Source organism: Aspergillus caelatus (assembly GCF_009193585.1).
Source record: "Aspergillus caelatus strain CBS 763.97 unplaced genomic scaffold BDV27scaffold_18, whole genome shotgun sequence".
Lineage (NCBI taxonomy): Eukaryota > Fungi > Ascomycota > Eurotiomycetes > Eurotiales > Aspergillaceae > Aspergillus > Aspergillus caelatus.
The window spans coordinates 171485-192306 of record NW_022475281.1 but is presented as its reverse complement, the minus strand read 5'-3'; the positions used below and the strand labels follow the sequence as shown (position 1 = coordinate 192306).

The following is a 20822-nucleotide window of genomic DNA, read 5'->3' as shown; positions in this document are numbered from 1 at the left end:
TCCTAGTGTGGTTGGCGGCAGTGAGGGGGACAAATTGACGAGCGGCGGGCGAAAATGTTGGCTGTCGGCGTGCTTAGTGAGCCGCTTTATTAAATCACTAAAAAAACCCCCCATTTATTTATTTAACCAGCTAATTAATTAGCTTTCCGCAAATGACTCCCTCCGGCGTCATTTCGACTCACAATATCTTCGTCTCCCGACTTGACCGTCTGGAATTTCATCTTGAATAATTCTTTCAGATTGTCGGTTGACTCGATTGACTCAATGAAATTTTCCATGCCGGTCGCTGGTTTGGTTTGTGGCAGTGGGCTATTTTCACGTCCGAAATGGAGGTATATGGGGGCTATTTTTATTTCCCGAAAATCTGCCTACGCGGGCCTGCGGTCTACTTGAATACTATGTATTGCTCATGCTATGTCATAATAATAATAGTAATATGTAATGGCAGAAGACATCCCTGCAGGACTCTTCTGAAACAGCGACGGCTCTTTAGCCGACAGCATCCATCGCGCCAATCTGCAAGACAGTACCAACTCCCGCTGGAGAAAAAGCAGGTAAAATAACAAAAGAAAGTAAGGCAATTATGTCGCCAATGAGGGTAAACTGAGTACAACATAAGATTTCGATAATCAAAATGACGGCTCCTGGTTATCATATGCGGTGCTGCAAAGCAAAAGCAAAAGCAAAACAAACAAAAGCAAATATTCGTGAAGTATAGCGATGGGCGCGACGCATATTTTGCCCTCCCTGAAGGTTATGTATGGTGTAGGTCTCCCTCCAGATACGGAGACTATTCATCGGGGCTGTACAAATTTTGGCTGAGGATCTTTGTCATCGTAAACATATGTATGCGGTCCTGCTTGAAAACCGCGCGCATCGGTTCATCGCAGCGGATTTGACGTCGGTCGCTGGGATCTTGAAGTTCATGCTCGCGGATATACGCCCAGACTTTCTTTACCGTCTGGGGTCGCGAAAGCTGGGGGGGAATTAGCTGTCTCTGTTTCAAGAATACGGGCGATATGCGACGGCGTTAAGCAAGACCAAAGAAAATACATACCGATTCTTCTCCACCCAGCAGAGCTGACAATGCCGGTGAAAGAGTAAGCGGTTTCTGTATAACTGTTAATACCAGGCACATTCCTCCAAAGGCATAGTGGTACATACATGAAATCCACCAGAACGGTTGACTTTCTTGGAGTCCGAACCGGAGTCGACGTCTGAGTCGTCCTCCACTTTGACCTTCTTTGACGTTTTAGCCTTGGTTGTCTTCTTCTTTGCTGGCTGAACTTTACGCGCGCTAGCACCGCGAGTGGGACGGGCACGCATGTTCTCCTCCGCCTGCAACTTTGCCGCGAAAAGGGCATCCGCATCAACATCGTGATCGGGTTTTTTCTTCTTCACCGGAGGAGTCTTGTCTGATTCACGTTCCACACTATCCGCCTGACGTTTCTGTGACTTGGAGGATTGCGCAGGGGAGGAAGCCTCGACCGGTGTCGCAGAGCTGTGGCCATTGGTCGCAGGAGCAGTAGCGACCGCCGCCTCGGGAGAAGCATCTATACCACCATTCTCGGCAAAGATGTCGAACCGTTCCATGATAAGCTGCTTAATCACAGCCTAGTCAAGAGAAATACGTTAGCATAGCGTAAAGTTACAATGAAATCAAGTGATATTGTTATCAATGGTGTTGCGACGTGACAGGACGCGGAACAGACCTTCTGCGGAGTAAGATCATAGCCGACCTCTTCCTGAAGCCCTTTACGGATTCGCTTCTCGGAAATAGTATTGAGGTCACTCTTAGCCAGGATTGAGTCAATGATTGGTACATATTGGTCGCGGGCTTCTGGGGAGACTGGTGCATCGCGAATGATGTCAGTTCAGAGCGACTTCGGCGGCTTGTGCACGACCCGGAAACATTAGAGCCAGCGGAACTTACGCGACATCCTGACAATGTAGCTCGGGTTACCTTCTCGTCGGTAGAAAATACAGTGGTAATTGCGTCAATCGCTGGAAAGGGTACAGTCACAGAGTCGATAACGCTGGCTTTGCAGTAGGAGGGAGTGGTAGTCAATCGTACTGTTGGAGATCGATCGTCCAGATCTGGGCGTAGCGCTGGCGCTTAGGACCGGCGGGGCATAAGAAGGAAGGAAATCTCCAAAAAGGGTGTAACAGAACAGGAACACAAGATAGATCAGATAAAAACAAAAGAAAAATAATGGAGATGGCCGGCCCACAACGACCAGCACCTTGCACCCGCAATATCAGAGCAATCTGGGACGAATTGTGTTCGAGGATCGCGAACTGTTATGGATCTCCAACTGTATGTCAAGTCAGGCCGTACAGTCGGTTACGGTAAAGTAAGGTTTACTAACACTGGAGGTTATGCGGGCGACTGGGGTCGGTCGGGCCTCGTCACGTGAAAGCAGGACGGCTGAGTCAGCACGTTCGCACACAGAAGCGGCTGTGGTTGGGATTTGTTCTTTTTGCCCTAAAACCAGGCAAAACGGGGACGACCAGCAGAAAATCAGAGCGGCTCTCTCACCCTCGATTCCTCTCCACCCCCCATCGCCCTCGAAACGCCCCCAAGCAATCATGGCGCCCAGTTTCGATACCCTGACCGAGCAGGATCTCCACGAAGAGGAGGAGGAGGAGATTGACTTCTCCGGTGAGTGCGATTCTTTATCATTCGTCTCTTTTTAGGTCCCGTGCCCCTCTTCGCTAATACCGCTTTTCCGATTTTTTAGATCTCAAGGAGCAATTTGAAGTGAAGCTCGAGGAGGGTTTGGATACATTTATCGTCATCGATGGACTTCCGATCGTGCCGGAAGAGAGCAGGCAGAAGCTTATCAAGTTCTTGCTGAGGAAACTCAACGCGGTCGGCCACACCTCCGAAGATGCCGTTTTCATGCCCACCAACGACAAGAACATGTCCGAAGGGTACGTACCGGGGAAATACTGGAAATGAACGAAGGAAAGGTTTAATTTTTCGTTTTGTGCAGTTTCGCCTTCGTTGAATATGAAACCCCCGAACAAGCCATTGCCGCAGTCAAGCAGCTGCACGGAACACCTCTCGACAAGAAGCACACCCTTGCCGTGAACAAGTTGATGGATATTGATCGCTATGGTCGTGAAGGACGCATCGATGAGGAATATAAGCCCCCAACTGTCGAACCTTTCAAGGAGAAGGAGCACCTCCGCTCATGGCTGTCCGACCCCAACGCCCGTGACCAGTTCGCCCTCTACCGTAATGACAAGGTTGGCGTGTTCTGGAACAACAAGAACAACCCGCCAGAGAACGTCGTCGATCGTGCTCATTGGACACAACTCTTCGTTCAGTGGTCTCCCAAGGGTACATATCTTGCATCCGTCCACCCCCAGGGTGTGCAGCTCTGGGGCGGTCCTGCTTTCTCGAAACAGAAGCAGTTCCCCCATCCATTTGTTCAGCTCGTCGAGTTCTCGCCAGGTGAGAGCTACTTGACCACCTGGTCTTCTCGCCCCATTCAGGTTGAAGAGGGTCACCCTGTCTTGTCTTTCGAAGAGGATGGAAAGAACATTATCGTTTGGGACATCGTCTCTGGAAAGCCTCTGCGTTCCTTCGTTTCTCATGATCTCGCCGCCGGCCCTGCTGAAGGCGATGCTGCCCCGAAGAAGAAGGTGCAGTGGCCCGCTTTCAAGTGGTCCGCTGATGAGAAGTACGTCGCAAGAATGCTCCAGGGCCAGTCTATCTCTATCTACGAGTTGCCTCGGATGAACTTGCTGGGTAAGACCTCTGTTAAAATTGATGGTGTCATGGACTTCGAATGGTCGCCAGCAACAGTCAGCCGTGAGGGTGTCAAGCAATACGAACAACTTCTCTCATTCTGGACTCCTGAAATTGGCAGCAACCCCGCAAGAGTCGCCTTGATGAGCGTCCCATCTAAGGAGATTGTACGAACCCGTAACCTGTTCAACGTCTCTGATGTGAAGCTGCACTGGCAGTCTCAAGGTACCTACGTCTGTGTCAAGGTGGATCGCCACTCTAAGTCCAAGAAATCAATGGCTACCAACCTTGAGATTTTCCGGGTGCGCGAGAAGGGTGTTCCTGTTGAAGTTGTGGACAGTCTCAAAGATACCGTGATCAACTTTGCATGGGAACCCAACGGTGGACGTTTTGTCCTGATCACCACGGGCGAGACCCCCAGCGGTGCTGCTGTTCTCCCCAAGACCGCTGTGTCTTTCTTCGCTCCTGAAAAGAAGGGCCCTCAGGCTGGTAACTTCAAGCTTGTGCGCACCATCGAGAAGAAGACGAGCAACGCCATCTACTGGTCCCCCAAGGGCCGTTTCGTCGTCGTCGCCACCGTTCACTCTCAATCGAACTTCGATTTGGACTTCTGGGATATGGACTTTGAGGGTGAGAAGGCTGAGGGCGAGAAGGATCTGGCCGCCAACCTCCAATTGATGAAGACCGTGGAGCACTACGGTGTCACAGATATCGACTGGGATCCTACAGGCCGTTATGTTGTTAGCAGTGCTAGTGTGTGGACTCACTCGGTAAGGCCATTACATCATGCCAAGTTTGACTAAGAATTTGTTACTAACATCTCCTTGCTAGATGGAAAACGGCTGGAACATTCACACTTTCGCTGGTCAGACCCTCGCTGAGCACCCTACCGATAAATTCAAGCAGTTCGTCTGGCGTCCTCGCCCACCCACTCTTCTTAGCAAGGAGGAGCAGAAACAAGTACGCAAGAACCTCCGCGAGTACTCCAAGGAGTTCGATGAGGAAGACAAGTATGCTGTCGACATTGCCAACACCGCCGTTGTCGAGAAGCGCAAGCGTGTTCTCAGCGAGTGGGTTGCCTGGATCCGCCGGGAGAAGGAGCTCATGGCCGAGGAGAAGGATGCCTATGGTATCCCCGAAAATGCAGACGATCCCAAGACTGCCAAGGATGCTCCCCCGGTCTCCGAGGACCAGGGCGAGGCCGTTGTCGAAGAGATTGTGGAAGAGATTGTCGAGGAGAACGAGGAAGTTATCGGTTGATTGGGTCATGTCTTTCGTATCTAATGTCACTTTCTATTATATTTTCCTCATTTCTACATCTTGCCTGTCGATATCCTCACCCTCTTCTTCGAAGCGCCACCCGCTTCCTCTCCTGTGAGCTTGTTTCTGTGATCCGTTTGGCTTTGTTCCAGCCCAAGGACGTTTGGAACTTCAAAAAGTGAATAGATGTGTATTGCGTATCTCCCAACTGGAGTGTCATGTGCGCAACATTGGTAGCATGAGAGATGACCACAATAGGCCGGCATATGCAAGGCTAACGAAGTAAGATGTTCTTGTATAAATTTTCATCAGTTGGTGTTTGCAAAGAAACAATTCTTCTATATCAATCATTGACTGTACAAAAATATTATCACCTAACCCATCACCATCAAAATCAATACCCCAACCCAGCCCCAAATCGACCCACAAGTCACAATCATTCGATCCGCACCACTCGCCCCATTTGTGCTAGCAGGAGGGCTTCCAGAGTCCGTCGGATACGGTCCAGAATACGTACTCGCCGGCTGCACATTCACCCTAAAGAGCCCATTCTCACCACCAGCGGCCCTACTAGCCCCCATCACATTCCCAGGCGGCGAATACTCACAAACAACATACCACCCTTGAGCCCTCGTATAGGACCCCGTACCCCCGCGCTTCTCATTATCATCAGTCCCGTTGCCGTACCCGCAGTCAATAGCCGCGCATCCAACATCCGTCGTAGTCCTCCAAACCAACTGAGTAAAATGGCCCGTCTCCTCGCTGAACCCAGTCGGTTTCTTAAAATCGTACATACGTCGTTCGTCGCCCCACGCGAAGACCGCAGCCGAGGCATTCTGGTATCCGAAGGCGAGATTCTCGCCGTATGCGCCGTGCTATATATATATACATTTTGCATAAGTACAACCAACCCCTTCAACTAGTTCCATTCCTTCGTATCACCCCCGACCAAATAAATAACACGGAATGGATAAGTGAATAAATAAAGGAAAGAGAGTAGAACGTACGGAATGTTTCCATCTACAGCCCTCGGCCCAATCTTTCGCATACCGAGTCAAGGTCTCGTTCCAGACGAGATCGCTTGCGTTGTGCTCTTTCCGGTAGGTATTGCTCGATGAGAGAATTGTGTCTTTGAATACTTCAGGCGATGTGTAAGAGGGTGGATGTGGTGATGTTGGCGTTGCTGTCACCATGATTGTTGTCCGGATTGTTTGTTGGGTGTTTGCCGGGTTGGCGAGGATGAGGATGAGGATGAGTTGCAGACATGCTGTTATGCATCCCATGGGATTGTTGTACCTGTAAGATGGGATGATAAACATCCTGTGATTCTATAGTATGCCTGTTCTTAGGGGAGTTGGTTGTTCGACTTTTTTTTAGGTATTTGATGGTTGCGGGGTGTAGTGCTAGTATGGCTGATCATATACTATGGCATGGCTCAATTACGGAGCTACTGGACAGGTCAATTATGGCGGGCAAATGATTGATCAGGTTTATTTGCAGTTTTGAAAAGACCAGTAGATCCGAGCCTGTGATCGGATGAGTTAGATGGGTACGTGCTTTATTCGTAGTTTGGGGTTAATACTCTGCACTTCATTCAATTATGGAAATTTGGACCAACACCAAAAATAACCTTAGGTAAGGCCACGATGAGGTGACACATATTCCCTGCAATCTAGTCTTTTTATAGGCAAAAAGTTGCTGCAGGTAAGATGGAGACTCGAGAAACGAGTGGCTGAGGGGTGTTTTGTTTGGTCACCAAATAAACTGCTTCCACAGCCGCTCACTGACGTCAGGCTTTTTTCAGGCGCCAATATTTACGAGGAGAAAAAGTGAACATATTTCCAGGTAGAAAATAACTCGAGTCTAGGTCTAGGAGAAAATTATATTGGCCATATCATTGACAGTGTCGTTCAAATCGTAGTTTCCGGGCGTTCCGGAGCCTTATAGTAACATATCCAGCTGCCCAATGATGTATATATGTATATATGCAACGCGTAAATGGGGGTATTCTCCTTTAAATCTACATGTCGTAATGCCGTGGGTATATTTGAAAGTCCCGTTCATCACATAAGATTGCATCCGATCCCATACATGGCTCGTTCCACGTCTCGTTTCACCTGATACCAATCTGCTCGTCGTTCGGCGAATTCGCACACATCTTCAACCGTCCAGATTCCTTGAAACCGGTCCGAATCTGCAATGATAGTAGCGAGCTCCTTGGCGTCCGAAGGGTCGATAAGATAGATCTGAGAGAGTTCACGGAAAGCTTTGAAGTAGACAAGAAGCTCATTGTTTTTGAATCTCTGAATAAATTTGAAGTAGTGGTTCATATCACTAGGCTATGTCAGCGAGGCAATGCCATTAAGACCTAAGAAAAGAAACCTTACCTGATGAGCTTCAAGGATCCCTCAACGCTGATTCTTTGACGTTTCAGATGCTTGCACAGGGCAGTAAAAAGGCGCAGCCCCACCTCTTGGTTGAACACGTCAAGTGTGCTCTTATCCGTACTCCCAACGAGCATTTGGGTATGCGAGGAAACCACATCAACCACCGCAACTGCCGCTTCAGACACGCTTACATCCATAGTCTGCCGGTATGGGTCTGTGGACACACTCGGGTTGAAGTCTGTCGCTAATTGTCGTGTTGCCAGAATGTAGTCTACCTCTTCCATAAGAACATCAATTCCTTTGTTGAGCCCTGCAGCAACTCTTTCATCGAGATTCTGTTCAAATTTCTTCTTCTCTTTTACAGCGGGATCAACAAAGTCATTACGATCAGTCAGCTTCTTGCCAATGAGTTCTTGTTCATAAAAGACATCGATCATCTGGAGAATGAGATCGCCAACATTCACGAGCTCCAAAAAGGTCACTAAGGGTTCAACACCCGATTGATCGCGCTCTCCTTGTTCGCGAGGTCGGTAGTTAGATAGATGGTCGACTGCTTTGTCAAAGCCGAGGATAAGATGGCGATGCCCTAGAATGCGTACCAGGGTAACAAATATCGCCTCACATTGCTGCTTCGCAAGGGCACCGGTGTCCCCTCCGATCCGAACAAATTGAGCAGCTCTCTCCAGGCCCGACTTTGCAGCATGGACTAGACTCAAGGCGACTTCGATGCTGAAAAGGGAACGGATACCTTCCATTTTTGATTTCATGATAGCGGCCTTGGCTGCAAGTTCAGTTGTAGGGGCTTCGGCTACAGGAGTGGCAGGCATGGAAATGGTCGAAAATCGGTTCTGGCCCTTCAAAGTCGAAGCGTCGCCAGCAGAAGACTCCTCGTCCGACTTTGACTCATTTGCCTTGGTCCCTGAAAAGCTCGGAAGAAGATTGACAGGGGCCATGATGACCTTCTTGAAGGAAGTTAGGAAATCCTTCTTATCGGCTTGTCTATTTATATTGGACATGAGAAATGACTCCGTCGAGGCAGCCTGTTCAGAAAGCTGTCTATCCCACTCATCCACTGCGGCTTCAGAGCATTTCCGAAAATGGTCCAATTCCTCCGCAAGGTATAAGTCCATATGCGGCTCATATACTTTAGCAATGACATGATCCAAAAACTCCTCGAAATTAACAGCTGAACTTTGAATTGGTAACAGGGTATCAGAGAGATTCATGCATTGGGCGAATGTGCTCGAAACTGCGGTTAAGTAAGATTCTATGTTGATGCGGTGCAATTCATCGAAGATCGCGGTCAAAAAAGGGTACAGCACATCTTGGCCGACCTTCGCAATGAACGGCAATGCAACCTTCAACGACGGGGGAAAGGCGCGATTGATGATTGCGACTTCTTCATTGTAAGCAACACTCAGACGGGTAAAGAATGCCTGCGTCTGGTCAAGCTTCACGCGTTGAGATGATGCATCGATGCAGTCCCCTGGCTTACCGTAATCCGACCTTCGTGTGACAAGATGGTTATGGTGGATGAAGAGCTCGACAGCTGCAGCCCCACCGTTCAACTTGTAGAGTACGTGGGCATACTGCCGCATTCTATTGTCGATATCTTCGGTTTCGTAACCGTGTCTGAATTCCTTGATAGCGGCTGTTTCAAACATTGAGATAGCTTCCTGCAGGTATGACAACCTCTCACGCCAGCCCTCCGTCAAGTCACATTTGGCGAAAGCTTGCAATTGGAATAGAATCTGAGCTTGGTGTTGTGGGTTGGTATATTTCTTAAACAACAAATTATCTGGAGAGGCTCCTGCAGTGGTGATATCGTTGTAAAAAGGCGCAAGAGCAGCATGAACTTTGCCGTACTCATTGCGAGCTTCCCCGCGCACTGATTTAACCTGCTGTAACGCCCCCAAGACTGGATCGTCTTCCAGTTCATTCACATTTCCGGTGGTAGCAGGTGTAGACAGCGTTATTTGATCGAAACCATCGGACAGTGATTTGAGACTTATTTGAGGTTTATTTTCTGTGTCTGCGCCCACGAGAGATGATCGCTGAGATTGCTCGGCGGCTTCTTTTTGTCTAACACTCTCAACATCCGCAATGGTCCCAAATGTTTCTTCAACATGTTTCCTAGCTTCTAGCTCGTTCCAGCAGCCCATGCGTTTCAGCCACTGTACCCATCTTGTGTCATCGTAAGCGATCTCGCGCAAAAGTTTTGACGATCGTGCTACTCGAATCAGGTCGACTGGGGAAAGGTAATCTAGGACTGAGGACATAATCTCTGCCATTCGTTAGCTATACTGGATATCGCTTTTCCTTCGGCCAAGGTCGAGCATACCAGCTGGGAGAGCAGCCCTGGAGACTTCGTCCATGGAGGCCATTCTGACCGAAGCCAGCACGTCCCTGCGTGGTTTCCCACCGACTCCTGTCCCATTGCTCACTTTCGGTGGCATCTTGGCTTCTATAGTTATGCATCGGAGGAAAGGAAAGATCCTTGGGTTCTCGATCGAATGGGTATTGCCGAAAGCTCGGACGGCCAAAGCAGTTCCCACCGACTAGTTGGCTCCGCGGGGCAATGCACACGATTGGGGTTTGAACTGATACTATTGTTCTGAATAACAACAACTAGTGTATATGTTTATAGCTAAAATGACTCATCGTGAAAAAAATGCGTCCAGGCCCAATGTACGGACCATTGATGACTTGCACAGCCATGACTATGGTGGCACTTAAAATGGACCCCAGAGTTTCCAATGGATCGGCCGGAGGCTTTCCCTTTCCGGTGTGCCAGCCATAAGGGACCAACTCACACGTGATCGAGGGGTCAAAACAAGAAATATCAGAAATTGTTGATCTATATAACAACTGGAAACATCAGTTCCGGTTCGTATGCTTAAATATGAACAATGATTGAAGGTCAGTTCCTTAAAGAAGGTAAAATTCAATGCATGGTATTGTGATGATGACAGATGAGAACGGCACTTAATTAGCAACGAGGAGTATTCATCTCTACTTAGTAGATAACTTTGCCACGGTGACTTTGCATCTCTCTTCGTATAATGAACCTTGGTGCGGCAATTTCAGAAAAAGTGTCAGGCTTTCCGGAATGAAAATAGCATGGCAGTAACCTTGGAAGGTGGCAGGCTTTTTTTTTAATTTTATCCATCTGCTTCGGCGGCTACGGAGTACTGCTCGCTGCTTTATCAATGGCATGTGAGAGTTTGGATAAGATTGTGCATACATACTGTATGCTCTCTAAGCAATATTACGGAAACCTCAGTAGGTCAACTTAGTCCTTAGTGATATTGAATGAACTTAAAGTTCTAGTACCAATTTGCTGGGTCATATAGAGATAGATCTGGGCGGTGGGATGCTGGTATACTGTGTATGTCACGCGAAAAGGCCTACTGAGCTACAATCTCCATGATTACAGTTGATCAAAGCCAACGATGTTTCTTCTCCATATTACCCTAATGCACACTCCCACTCCCCTGGTTTAATCCTGCCTTACGGTAACTCCCACGCAACATAATCTTTGCTCGCTGTTTCCTATACACCATGGAAGTCTTTCAGCTGCCAATCCTACATGTCGAAGTGCGTGTCAAAAACAACGGAGATGGCATCATCATTCGCACTGACATGGTACATTGCCCTTGGTTGTACCTACCATAGTCCTTTGGGGGGTTGCAAGGCTTAAATTGGCAGATTAGGGAAGAGGTCACAAAATGGCTAGTTGCCAATTTCGTCGTTCTCAACCTCGGTCAGGAAATATCCTCCTTTGGTACGAGTGCCTCCTCAAGACGAAAACTTACACACAGTTACTAATAATATATTAGAAGGCCTGAGCGACTCGCATTCTCAAGTCATAGACTCTGTGGTCGTCACCGAGTGCTCGGGGCAAGACATAGGGTCCGGAGCATATAGAGTCCAACAGGTTGAACTTGATGTCCAGGCGTATCAGCTTCGTGCACCATTCGAGCAAGAAAGCTCTCAACACACCCAACTTTTGGAGGAATCCATAGACGGCAAGGACGAAGATTCAAAAGCAAGGATACTGAACTTACCAAGCAGAGAGCTGGATGGGCTATGGGAGTCGTATGATAAATTCGATGACTTGATATCTGCATGATATTAACCCAAACGTGTCATAGATTGCAGTTTGACCAGCCGCTTAAGTCTATGTTGCTTTGTGCAATCACCAGGATGGGTAGGCACTTTTGACAGTGCTAGTGGCATAGTAACCATGGCTAACTATCCCTTTCAGTATCATACGCTTCTCGAAAACTCAACAGATGGACGATCAACTGGAATAGATTGATTCTTTTGTGGGGACCGCCGGGAACAGGAAAAACAAGCCTATGGTGCGCTAATCAAAGCAGTCCCGGGTTATTCGAAGCTAAGATAGTTTAGTCGTGGCCTCTCGCAGAAACTTGCAATACGCATTGGAAAACATTATCCCCAGAGTAAGCTGGTTGAAATAAACGCTCACTCACTTGGCAGCAAGTTCTTTGGTGAAAGCGGGAAGCTGGTAAGCAAGACCTTTGAGAATATTGAGTCGTTGCTTGAAGAGGAAGAGGATACCTTTGTCGCCGTAGTCATCGACGAGATAGAAACACTTGCAGCTCGAAGAGAACGCGCGCTGGGCGGGAATGAGCCATTCGACGCTGTACGTGCAGTTAATGCACTTCTCACAGGCTTGGATAGATTGAAAACCCATGCCAATGTTGTTGTAATCTGTACGAGCAACTTGGTCACAGCTCTGGTAAGTATTCCGTCAGATCAATCAACAATGCACGTACGTTCTGGATCCGAGAAGCTGATATGCATCGCAATTGCGCAGGACCAAGCTTTCCTCGATCGGGTCGATATCAAGCAGTTCATTCCGTACCTATCAAACAGAGCTATATACGGAATATACAAAGAATGCCTGGAAGAGTTGAGTCGGTGTGGGATCATTGAAGGAACCTCATTTGATATCGTTCAAGTGAATCCCGAGAATCCCCAGACTGCACTGCAGTATGTGGAGCAAGCTACGGAAACTCTACTGCTGCCCACTTTTGATGAGATGATCCTCAATTATCAGATGTTTCCGGACGCTGTTCCCAAACAGCTTGGTGACGCAGCATTGGAGAGCATGGTGAGTAATGCTCTTTTTTCCTTTTTCCTTTTCCATTTCCTTTTTGCACAATAATTACTGGATACGATACAGAAAATCACTTCTAACGCTCTCATAAGAACCTCAGTGGGCGGACTGTTCGACGACTACCCGCTTTGTCTTTAGTGTTGTATGGTAAGAGTGCCCGATGTAATACTCGGGAGGCCGTCCATGCTTTGCGTATGGGGATTATGTCGGAAATTCAAGCCAAGGCGGAAGCACAATGAAGGGCAAGAACACACAGAAGAGGACGTGGGAGCGGACGGGAGTGTGAGATTCTCATATGAGCAATTGGCGTAGGGCATGGGTCAGTAAGATTTTCAGGTATGTAGTACTAGAAAGAGAGAACGAATTCCGAACAGTTAATGGCATCATTGTAGTTGTCGGGTTTGTTTGGCTGTCATCATGTGGCTGCTGATTTATGGATCGAATTTTGTTGTTCCGAAAAGTCGCGGTTTTCACCGAAGGCAGTTAGAGCCGTGGTGCCAGCCAATCAACGGGAGGGTTTAGCCAATTCCAAACCCAAGAGAAACTTGACCGTCCGACAACCTCAACTTCACCTCCAAAAGCACATTCTCCAGTGCGCACCACGACCCCCTCCCCCTCCCCTCTCCTTCTTCCTGGCTATTGTGCCTTCCTGATTATCCGTTGATCAGAGGGTTCTTGATATAATCAGTATGCTGGCACGTACTGTCTCGCGCAGCGTGCCCTTCCGGGGTATCGCACGGCAGTCCTTGAACAGAGCATCCACGGTACGCACTTCTCCGATATCTGACGTCCATTGGGCTCAAGATACGAGGGCAATTGCTTTGGAATTTGCCCTGGAGGATTTTGCAAGGGCTCACCGCTAATGAATTGTCCAGCGTGCGTCTTCTTCCGCCGCAGGTGCCGAATCCGCCAGCTCCCCCTTCCACCTCACAGTCACTGCGTCCGTCGCAACCGCCGTCGCCGTCGGATCCGCCGCCTATCTCTATGGACAGGAAGCTTTTGCATCGACCCCTGCTGAGGAAGGGTGAGTGGATTGGTTATGATATTGGTCGGGCTTGAACACCCATTTGTCCTCTCCGTTGCTCCGACCGAATCGTCATCTTAGCAGCCGAGACTGTATATGGCTGACACATCTGAATTAAAGGTTGCACCCTACCAACTACCCTTGGGAACACGCCAAGTGGAACAAGACCTTCGACCATGCGGCGTGAGTACTCCTAGAACTGGATCGACCCTCCTTTTTAAACAAAAGGAAGTTCTTGCTTACATATTCTCTCTCAGTCTCCGTCGTGGTTTCCAGGTCTACCGTGAAGTCTGCGCTTCCTGCCACTCCTTGACTCGTGTTCCCTGGCGTTCGTTCGTTGGTGTCATGCACACCGTCGATGAGATGAAGGCCATGGCTGAGGAGAACGAATACGACACCGAGCCCAACGACCAGGGTGAGATCGAGAAGCGTCCCGGAAAGCTGTCGGACTACATCCCTGCTCCCTACAAGAACGAGGAGGCTGCCCGTGCTGCCAACGGTGGTGCTCTGCCCCCTGACCTTAGCTTGATCGTCAAGGGCCGTCACGGTGGCTGCAACTACATTTTCAGTCTGTTGACTGGTTACCCTGACGAGCCCCCAGCTGGTGCCACTGTCCAGGAGGGCATGAACTTCAACCCCTACTTCCCTGGAACCGGTATGTTTTGTCAAATTCCCTATAATCTTTGATTAGTCTAATTCCGTTGTAGCTATTGCCATGGGTCGTGTCCTCTTCGATGGTGTTGTTGAGTATGAGGACGGCACTCCTGCCACCACCTCCCAGATGGCTAAGGACGTTGTTGAGTTCCTCAACTGGGCTGCCGAGCCTGAGATGGACGACCGTAAGAAGATGGGTGTCAAGGCCATTGCCCTCCTTACCGGTCTCTTCGCTGTCAGCGTCTGGGTTAAGCGTTACAAGTGGTCTCCGATCAAGACAAGGAAGATTGTGTACAGCCCCCCTGTCTCCCGGCGCTGAATGATACAACGGACTATATGAATTGCAAAAAGTGAGGGATCGACGGCCAGAGAACCTCGAATAATCGACCTCAACCTTATTAGGTTTGGTCACGTCGCCGTCCCTTCATCAGTCGCTTTATGTATGGTCTGGCCTCTGCTTGTTTTGTTAGATGTTATTCAGGACACCTGTATCTGTACCCTAGATATTTTTCTCCTTTGAAAATCTTGTTTGAAGACCCAATGTCACTATTTCCTTTGTCTACTTTCATATATGAACATTCTTCATTACGCGGGTAGACTCTTTGCCTAGAGCGAGGCAATCTGCCGATGCTGGCATCGCCTCGGCAGTTTCCATTATTGCATTTCAACGATAGTCGAACAGTTCTAAGGCATTTACGAAACAAAGGAGGTCGGGAATTGTACTTAAAAATCTAATGTATTCAGCTCTTGGATTGGTCTTGATTATATATATAAATTGAAAACTAAACCATCTTTCCTACTCTATAGTTCGTTCACCATCTCCAAAAAGCGGACGAAATATGATTTCGTAAGAACCCCACATTGCGGTTATTATGATATTCGACAGCTTCATCAACCATTGCGGACTGCGACCATCCGGACCAGCAAGTATCCTTGAGAGTCTGAGCATCAGAAGCATAAGTGGACCCCACGTTACTAGAAATATCAACTTGCCTATCTTTTGACGAACGGTTGTGATACGATATGTTGGTACCCGAGAGAGATGCGCCCGATAAGAGATAGGGAGATTATGCTCGGCTGCCCCTGTGAGGATCAAATTGAGGTAGCGAGCGGATGGCTGGGAGTAGCCAGGCTTCCGTACAGCGGGCCCAGATCGCCGGACGAAGGAGTGTGTTCGCTGCGCATAAGCGCGCCGAGATACCTCGTCTAGGTTCGTGACAGGAGCGAGAAGGGTATGTGCCTTGAAAGATTTTGATTCTGGACAGTCAGGAATGGGCTGGGTTGGGTCGTAAGATTCGGCGAATGGATAGCAGTCGATAACAATGTCCTTGTATCCATTCCCGCCTCCTTCTGTCGCTATAATGCGAGCGTAATCGGTAAGAGTGACCTCGTACACGACACCGAGGAGAGGATCGTCGGGTAGATAATTGTGCTTTGGTTGTGAGATGAGCACTGCCTTTTCTGATGTCAAATCTCCTTCCAATTCACTATCAGTCATATGGTCTGTATCCGTTCCCTTGCATGAGGCGTCACGGAATTGACTCGCTGCGAAGCAAGGCTCGAGGTACGGCAGTCCAGGAAGATCGAAGGTTAATCGTAATTCAGGAACAATGACGTTGATTTGAGAGAGGGGTTTAATGCCTCGCATTCCCAAGAACGTCTTCGAAGCCAAGTTTGAGCCGTAGGCTAGGTATAGGACGGTTTCCTGCGAAGAATATGGTCCGCTTTGGTCATCGCGTCGGCTGGAAACTTTAGGCAGGTGTTCGGAAAGGTGTTCGTCTCTCTCGAGGGAATGCTCCGCGACTGATGCTCGCCGTCTGTTTGACGTTGTCTCGGGGAGGTCACAACTCGTCGCTTCGGATGTTGTATTCTTGCTGCGGCCCCCAGGAATCAACTCCCATAACCGCTCGAACATTCCACGTGTTGGTGGGGCGGATGAAAGGACGACATCAGAATCGTCTTCCTTGAGTTGATTTTCAGGATATGATACACCCATTTCAAGATAACCTGTTAATAATCGGTTGAATAGAGAAATTGAGATAACTATAGGAAACCTCAGCTGCACAGCGTGTCCGCTAGAATTTATGGGTTAGTCAACCTCGTGTCGGAGTATAAGCAGACCAATCATCATGCCGTCTGACCATCCTGCTTCTCCTTCCACGTAAACACTTAATCGCCTGTTTTGTTTCCATAGATGGATTTTAGAGTCGGGACGCGGAGCGAACGATTGCCGACCCGGATCGGATCTTTCAAGGACCGTGCTTGATTACAATACCAGACAGAATATGTTGGTAATCAAGCTCATGCCTTGTTAAACTGTTCTTTGAAAGAATTAGTATGGATAGCAGTTGCGAACAGTCCGTAAGTAAAGGATGTCGAACTGAATAGACGACAGCTTAAATAGTATGCAACTTCCAATAAGCTGCGATGGTGCCATCTGCGCTACTATGTCAAAATCTCGGGCTTTTTGGCTTAAGGTGTGTTGCACCTGACGCTTGCGAAGGCTCTTGGCATAGGGGCCTGGCACTTTTAACCTATTTAGGACGAAAGAATAATCATTCAGTACATCAAGCACTTCTCTTTTTATATGTTTCTTTCCTATTACTCTCATTTAAAGCTTTCAATGAAGATTGTGGTCAATAACTGTGCCCATAAATTTCAGGGCACACCAGTCACGTTTCGTCAGACATTGACGCTCTAGAAATTGAGGAGTACTATATAGCAGTTCGGGCGAAAGACGTTCTTGGTAAGATATGGGCTTTTTGACAGCGTCTGATTCTTCTTTAATATTGTAGTAGCTTTGGAAGATATATAAGTCAAGATGTATAAACTCATGTCTTTCAAGTTCATAATGATACCTGCGACAAGCCAAGCTCTTTTGGACCTTCCTTGGGAATCTCACAGATGAACAATGAGTGGATGTGGCCTGGCGTGAGGGTTGATACCCTGGGGAACTCTCATTGGACTTTCCCGAAGTTGTTAGGTTTGTAGACTCTGTTTCCTGATCGATTGGCAGGATCATGTGATGGCACACTCATTTACGCACTCTTACCCCAGTGCTCTCCATGAAACTCACCTTTAAGTGAAGGACTTTTCATGACCTGCTATCAGCTCATAAGCACAAAATGTCTGAAACGCGTTCAGGCACAAATTGCGATGATCAAAACCCCTGTGATATGGTAGAGCTAAACTTGATCACTCAACTGAGAAGTGCAGCTACGAAAACCGAAGGAGATGTAGGAACACTGTCAGTTTCAAGTGCCCAAGTGTATCTTTCTATTTCATGGTTGACAGCATGCAGTTTGTCGGGTGATATGGTTGAGTGCTTGTTACGTGACGAAACTCCTCTGAAGACCAGCAACGTCAACGATATTCTTTCAGCACTGGACAAGAATGCCTCCCAGATCATCCAATCATTAGATGCGACATCACTACAATGTCTGGCATATCTATTGCTCAATTCGGGAACTCAGGCTGGCCAGGAGCGAGGGCTTTATCTTCTGCTGGTTTGTCTGCACATATTCACACTACTATAGAAACCACGACAATCCTAATATCAGGTTGCCAAATAGGATGGGCCTCGATCATGCGCCAAAGATGAATCGGCAGCTGTATTACCGACAGATTACTCGCGCTTGATACAGGAACGCTTATTGAACGTATTGTATCGCATATTTATCGATGGACACCGGAACGATGAGCTTAGGAGACTGGTGAGCCCGGCTGTTTCGCTCATAACCTCAATCCCAGTGATACTGACAGCACAACAGACTGGAAAATTACTCGCAGAGCTAATGCTCGGACCAGGGGAGGAAGGTGCTCTGTTATTGAAATCACAGGATATCTTACAGTCCATAGAAGACCTTCCCGAGCTGCGTAAGGCACTCATTAAGGCTGGCGGAGAGATCAAAATGAGCGCTTCAACAATAAAATCTAAATCCCAAAGATCCTCATCGGCCGTGGTGTCTCTGGACACGGCAGAGGTGGTAGTAAGGAAGTCTAAGCGCCTTTCTGAGGCGAGGGCCCGAAAGGAGGCAGATACTGTTAAGCATACATTGCCACCAAGTATGTCACCAAGTATGTCACCAGCTTCAGGCACGCATTTCCTAGCAGCTACGGTATCAAACACTGTCAGTTCTGATGGCTCTCAGAAAGGAAATGGAGAACATGAGCCTATTGGCGGAGGTGATGGATGCTTGTTAAATGTTACCGACAAGGACATGAATAATCCACAACTGGACAGTCTCTTCCAGAACAAAGAGCATAAACCTAACAGAGTATACGACAATTCAATGGCATCGGAAAAAGGCTCTGATCAGGATGGTGGGGCTCATACTATCTCGCAAGCCAAGAGGTCTACTGAGCCACAGCAATTTCGTTCCAACGAAACAGCTGCAACTGCAAATCAAAATAGACAACTAATGAGCAGACGTAATCGAAGCACCTTGTCACTTAACAAAAGAAATAAGCCCCAGTTGTCTAATACGCAGGAATCGTTGATTTTCCATCCTCAGAGAGCCTATAGAAGGGTATATGCCGCCCATCGTAAGGCAGCTGTCGACTGGGATGAAGACCTGCGTCCGAGCGGCGAGTCTGAACTTAACAGGGGAAATGAATTCGGCGAGGCAAGCTCCTTTACCGGGAATCGCCGGAGGCCACTAGTACAAAGCATTAGCAGCGGGGGTGATCATGAGGATGATGCACGCCCTTATGTCACAGATGCTAATGCTTCTGGGCCATCAAAAGCTCCCCCCAAACCTCGGTTGCTAGGGGCAAAGCATATAGGGAGAGGCCAAGGTATTGGAGAAAAACTCGCTGCAGCTTTCCAACTAGAGGAGGTATCATCACAATGTAAACGATATCATAATCAGGAAAACGATGCACCTCCTGATCATAAGAGTCAGAGCAACCCTGAAACAACGGCATCACCGGCCCCATCAATTGAAAAACTTGCTCGAGAAGATCTATTTGATAAACTGTATCTATTAGGGAATTCTGAGGACGAAGATGGTGACTATGCGCTCTCACGAAGCTCAGATACGGATAGGTTACTGGACCTTTGTATAGGCCAGAAACGCCCGGACGAAGTACGAGAAACAAGGCAAAACAACTGTCAGGGAGTCTTAGGAGATACCGAGATGATATCGGCTAGCATAGAAACAGTAGCTACTGAGCTGTTGGGTGACGGGCGATGGGAAACAGAAACAGCAGCAGATGGGTCCATGTCTCCTACCAACTCGACACAAGGCCGACATGCTCAACCATGTCACGGAGATACCCCGATTATCCGATCTGACCACAGCAGTTCAATTAGCACTAGTAAGGCGGCTAATAATAGGCCGTGCAGTGGAAGCGACCAGCCCGATCCCGGTCCTGAGAGCTCTTGTGTAATAAGAGCAGCTATATTAGAACATGGTGGCCCAGTTTCCGCCAAATCTCTTCTGCGCCACGATAGCCAACAGGCGCAAGAGCACACCGCGGAGCATCAAAGGACAACGCCAAGAAAGAGCATTGTCGATCCAAATGGAAGCCCACGACATGTTTTGCATACGGAGCATAAACTTATGATTTCTGATGGTACGGTACATTGCAAAGGCCAATCTGGACAGCTTACACAGGATGAAAAGCAAAGTCCAGCTGGAAGCATTGATGATGAGTCTGGCTATGATGGAGGTATCGAAGAGAGTTTCGTTGAAGTGTCCGATGCTAGAGATACGCTGGTTCCCACTGCGTGTGGTCAGAGCTCTGGCGTGCGTATAGAAAATCCGTTTGCACAAGGACCCAGTTTACCAAGGGGCTGTGAAGGCCAGACAAGAAGCGTGCGCCGAGATCATTTTAGAGCAGTCTCAGCCCTCCATAGGCAACACAGGCGAATCGATATTGCGGACCAGGGTCCATACCAATCTCCGTCGCAAGGAGAGCTGGCCTCTATCGATTCCTCCCAGAATACAGCAATAACATCAAGCACTCATGGCAAAAACTTCAAACAGACCAAAGGGGTTACAACACTACAGACACTTCAAAGGTATACGCAGGGCATGTTACTTGAATCTCGTAAGGTGAGACAAATTGTACATGATAGATAATAGACCTAGCACATTTGCTAATTAGGTGAAGCGTCTTATGCGCGAATTAGAGACTGAGAAGCAAACAGTCAATGGTGTCTTGGAAACATATCGCCGACAGTGCCACGGCGTGCTCGATCAACTTTTCGAAGCACAAGAAGAACGAATAAACCTATGTAAGCAGCAGATGGACGTAATCAGAGACCACCATACAAACGTCTGTCAAGAGATAATTCAACGCTTGGAAGAGACCGAGCGGTATGCTCGGAAGAGGGCAAACTCACTCCTAAGCTCAGAAGAAAGGAAAGGGAAAAAGCACAAAAGCGCTTGAAGCTGGCTGTCTTCTCATGGTCTGCAGGATGTCAATTACACTCCGAAGACCTTGTTACTGCTCGCTAGATTGGCTATTTTATCATTATATTGGAAAGAGAACGGTGTAGATCATTGATAACCTCAATTCATGCTAGCCCTTATTGCTACCTGAACAAAGATTATGAACACAAATGAGAGCTCTGGATTCCACATAGGT

General features: G+C 48.2%; 7 protein-coding genes across 7 annotated transcripts; 3 read left to right on the top strand and 4 right to left on the bottom strand.

The window, feature by feature from the left end:
• Positions 1 to 401: 401 nt before the first annotated feature.
• BDV27DRAFT_121761 (SWIB/MDM2 domain protein) lies at positions 402 to 2332 on the bottom strand. The gene is made up of 5 exons (XM_032065448.1): positions 1934 to 2332; positions 1713 to 1849; positions 1165 to 1614; positions 1058 to 1111; positions 402 to 976 (listed from the first exon to the last, which is right to left on the bottom strand). The coding sequence occupies exons 1-5, from the start codon at positions 1938 to 1940 to the stop codon at positions 791 to 793; spliced, it is 834 nt and encodes a 277-aa protein (XP_031931927.1). The 5' UTR covers positions 1941 to 2332; the 3' UTR covers positions 402 to 790.
• A 170-nt stretch (positions 2333 to 2502) lies between these two features.
• EifCb (translation initiation factor eIF3 core subunit b) lies at positions 2503 to 5161 on the top strand. The gene is made up of 4 exons (XM_032076277.1): positions 2503 to 2662; positions 2742 to 2934; positions 2997 to 4527; positions 4589 to 5161. The coding sequence occupies exons 1-4, from the start codon at positions 2590 to 2592 to the stop codon at positions 5015 to 5017; spliced, it is 2226 nt and encodes a 741-aa protein (XP_031931926.1). The 5' UTR covers positions 2503 to 2589; the 3' UTR covers positions 5018 to 5161.
• Positions 5162 to 5208: 47 nt separating this feature from the next.
• BDV27DRAFT_30390 (putative extracellular SCP domain protein Pry1) lies at positions 5209 to 6464 on the bottom strand. The gene is made up of 2 exons (XM_032076276.1): positions 6025 to 6464; positions 5209 to 5892 (listed from the first exon to the last, which is right to left on the bottom strand). Exons 1-2 carry the CDS (start codon positions 6334 to 6336, stop codon positions 5392 to 5394), a joined length of 813 nt encoding a protein of 270 aa, XP_031931925.1. The 5' UTR covers positions 6337 to 6464; the 3' UTR covers positions 5209 to 5391.
• A 441-nt stretch (positions 6465 to 6905) lies between these two features.
• On the bottom strand, positions 6906 to 10090 carry BDV27DRAFT_121758 (exocyst complex component Sec10 family protein). Its single transcript, XM_032065446.1, has 3 exons — positions 8900 to 10090; positions 7405 to 8728; positions 6906 to 7351 (listed from the first exon to the last, which is right to left on the bottom strand). Exons 1-3 carry the CDS (start codon positions 9681 to 9683, stop codon positions 7081 to 7083), a joined length of 2379 nt encoding a protein of 792 aa, XP_031931924.1. The 5' UTR covers positions 9684 to 10090; the 3' UTR covers positions 6906 to 7080.
• An 875-nt stretch (positions 10091 to 10965) lies between these two features.
• On the top strand, positions 10966 to 14547 carry BDV27DRAFT_141702 (cytochrome C1 family-domain-containing protein; the record flags this gene model as incomplete). The annotated part of the gene is made up of 13 exons (XM_032069860.1): positions 10966 to 11049; positions 11113 to 11188; positions 11244 to 11502; positions 11559 to 11614; positions 11672 to 11768; positions 11818 to 12169; positions 12248 to 12544; positions 12643 to 12755; positions 13266 to 13338; positions 13426 to 13574; positions 13695 to 13757; positions 13832 to 14229; positions 14282 to 14547. 13 exons carry the CDS (start codon positions 10966 to 10968, stop codon positions 14545 to 14547), a joined length of 2283 nt encoding a protein of 760 aa, XP_031931923.1.
• A 413-nt stretch (positions 14548 to 14960) lies between these two features.
• On the bottom strand, positions 14961 to 16607 carry BDV27DRAFT_121753 (uncharacterized protein). Its single transcript, XM_032065445.1, has one exon. The coding sequence runs from the start codon at positions 16222 to 16224 to the stop codon at positions 15025 to 15027; it is 1200 nt and encodes a 399-aa protein (XP_031931922.1). The 5' UTR covers positions 16225 to 16607; the 3' UTR covers positions 14961 to 15024.
• Positions 16608 to 17221: 614 nt separating this feature from the next.
• BDV27DRAFT_30341 (uncharacterized protein) lies at positions 17222 to 20783 on the top strand. Its single transcript, XM_032076275.1, has 5 exons — positions 17222 to 17475; positions 17530 to 17734; positions 17801 to 17941; positions 17999 to 20287; positions 20365 to 20783. The coding sequence occupies exons 1-5, from the start codon at positions 17354 to 17356 to the stop codon at positions 20461 to 20463; spliced, it is 2856 nt and encodes a 951-aa protein (XP_031931921.1). The 5' UTR covers positions 17222 to 17353; the 3' UTR covers positions 20464 to 20783.
• The last annotated feature ends 39 nt before the right edge of the window (positions 20784 to 20822 follow it).

Excerpts from the sequence above, each read along its gene's own strand:
- BDV27DRAFT_30390 (XM_032076276.1), bottom strand. The coding sequence starts at position 6,336 with ATGTTTATCATCCCATCTTACAGGTACAACAATCCCATGGGATGCATA. Across the intron at positions 5,893-6,024 it reads GCTGTAGATGGAAACATTCC|CACGGCGCATACGGCGAGAA; the intron begins GTACGTTCTACT and ends ATATATATATAG.
- BDV27DRAFT_121758 (XM_032065446.1), bottom strand. The coding sequence starts at position 9,683 with ATGTCCTCAGTCCTAGATTACCTTTCCCCAGTCGACCTGATTCGAGTA. Across the intron at positions 8,729-8,899 it reads CACACGAAGGTCGGATTACG|ATGTGCTGTACCCTTTTTTG; the intron begins GTAAGCCAGGGG and ends AGGTCGGCCAAG. Across the intron at positions 7,352-7,404 it reads GGATCCTTGAAGCTCATCAG|TGATATGAACCACTACTTCA; the intron begins GTAAGGTTTCTT and ends GACATAGCCTAG.
- EifCb (XM_032076277.1), top strand. The coding sequence starts at position 2,590 with ATGGCGCCCAGTTTCGATACCCTGACCGAGCAGGATCTCCACGAAGAG. Across the intron at positions 2,663-2,741 it reads GGAGGAGATTGACTTCTCCG|ATCTCAAGGAGCAATTTGAA; the intron begins GTGAGTGCGATT and ends CCGATTTTTTAG. Across the intron at positions 4,528-4,588 it reads CTAGTGTGTGGACTCACTCG|ATGGAAAACGGCTGGAACAT; the intron begins GTAAGGCCATTA and ends TCTCCTTGCTAG.
- BDV27DRAFT_121761 (XM_032065448.1), bottom strand. Across the intron at positions 1,615-1,712 it reads ATGATCTTACTCCGCAGAAG|GCTGTGATTAAGCAGCTTAT; the intron begins GTCTGTTCCGCG and ends TCTCTTGACTAG. Across the intron at positions 977-1,057 it reads TGCTGGGTGGAGAAGAATCG|CTTTCGCGACCCCAGACGGT; the intron begins GTATGTATTTTC and ends ATTCCCCCCCAG.
- BDV27DRAFT_30341 (XM_032076275.1), top strand. The coding sequence starts at position 17,354 with ATGTCTGAAACGCGTTCAGGCACAAATTGCGATGATCAAAACCCCTGT. Across the intron at positions 17,735-17,800 it reads GAGGGCTTTATCTTCTGCTG|GATGGGCCTCGATCATGCGC; the intron begins GTTTGTCTGCAC and ends GTTGCCAAATAG. Across the intron at positions 17,942-17,998 it reads ACGATGAGCTTAGGAGACTG|ACTGGAAAATTACTCGCAGA; the intron begins GTGAGCCCGGCT and ends ACAGCACAACAG.
- BDV27DRAFT_121753 (XM_032065445.1), bottom strand. The coding sequence starts at position 16,224 with ATGGGTGTATCATATCCTGAAAATCAACTCAAGGAAGACGATTCTGAT.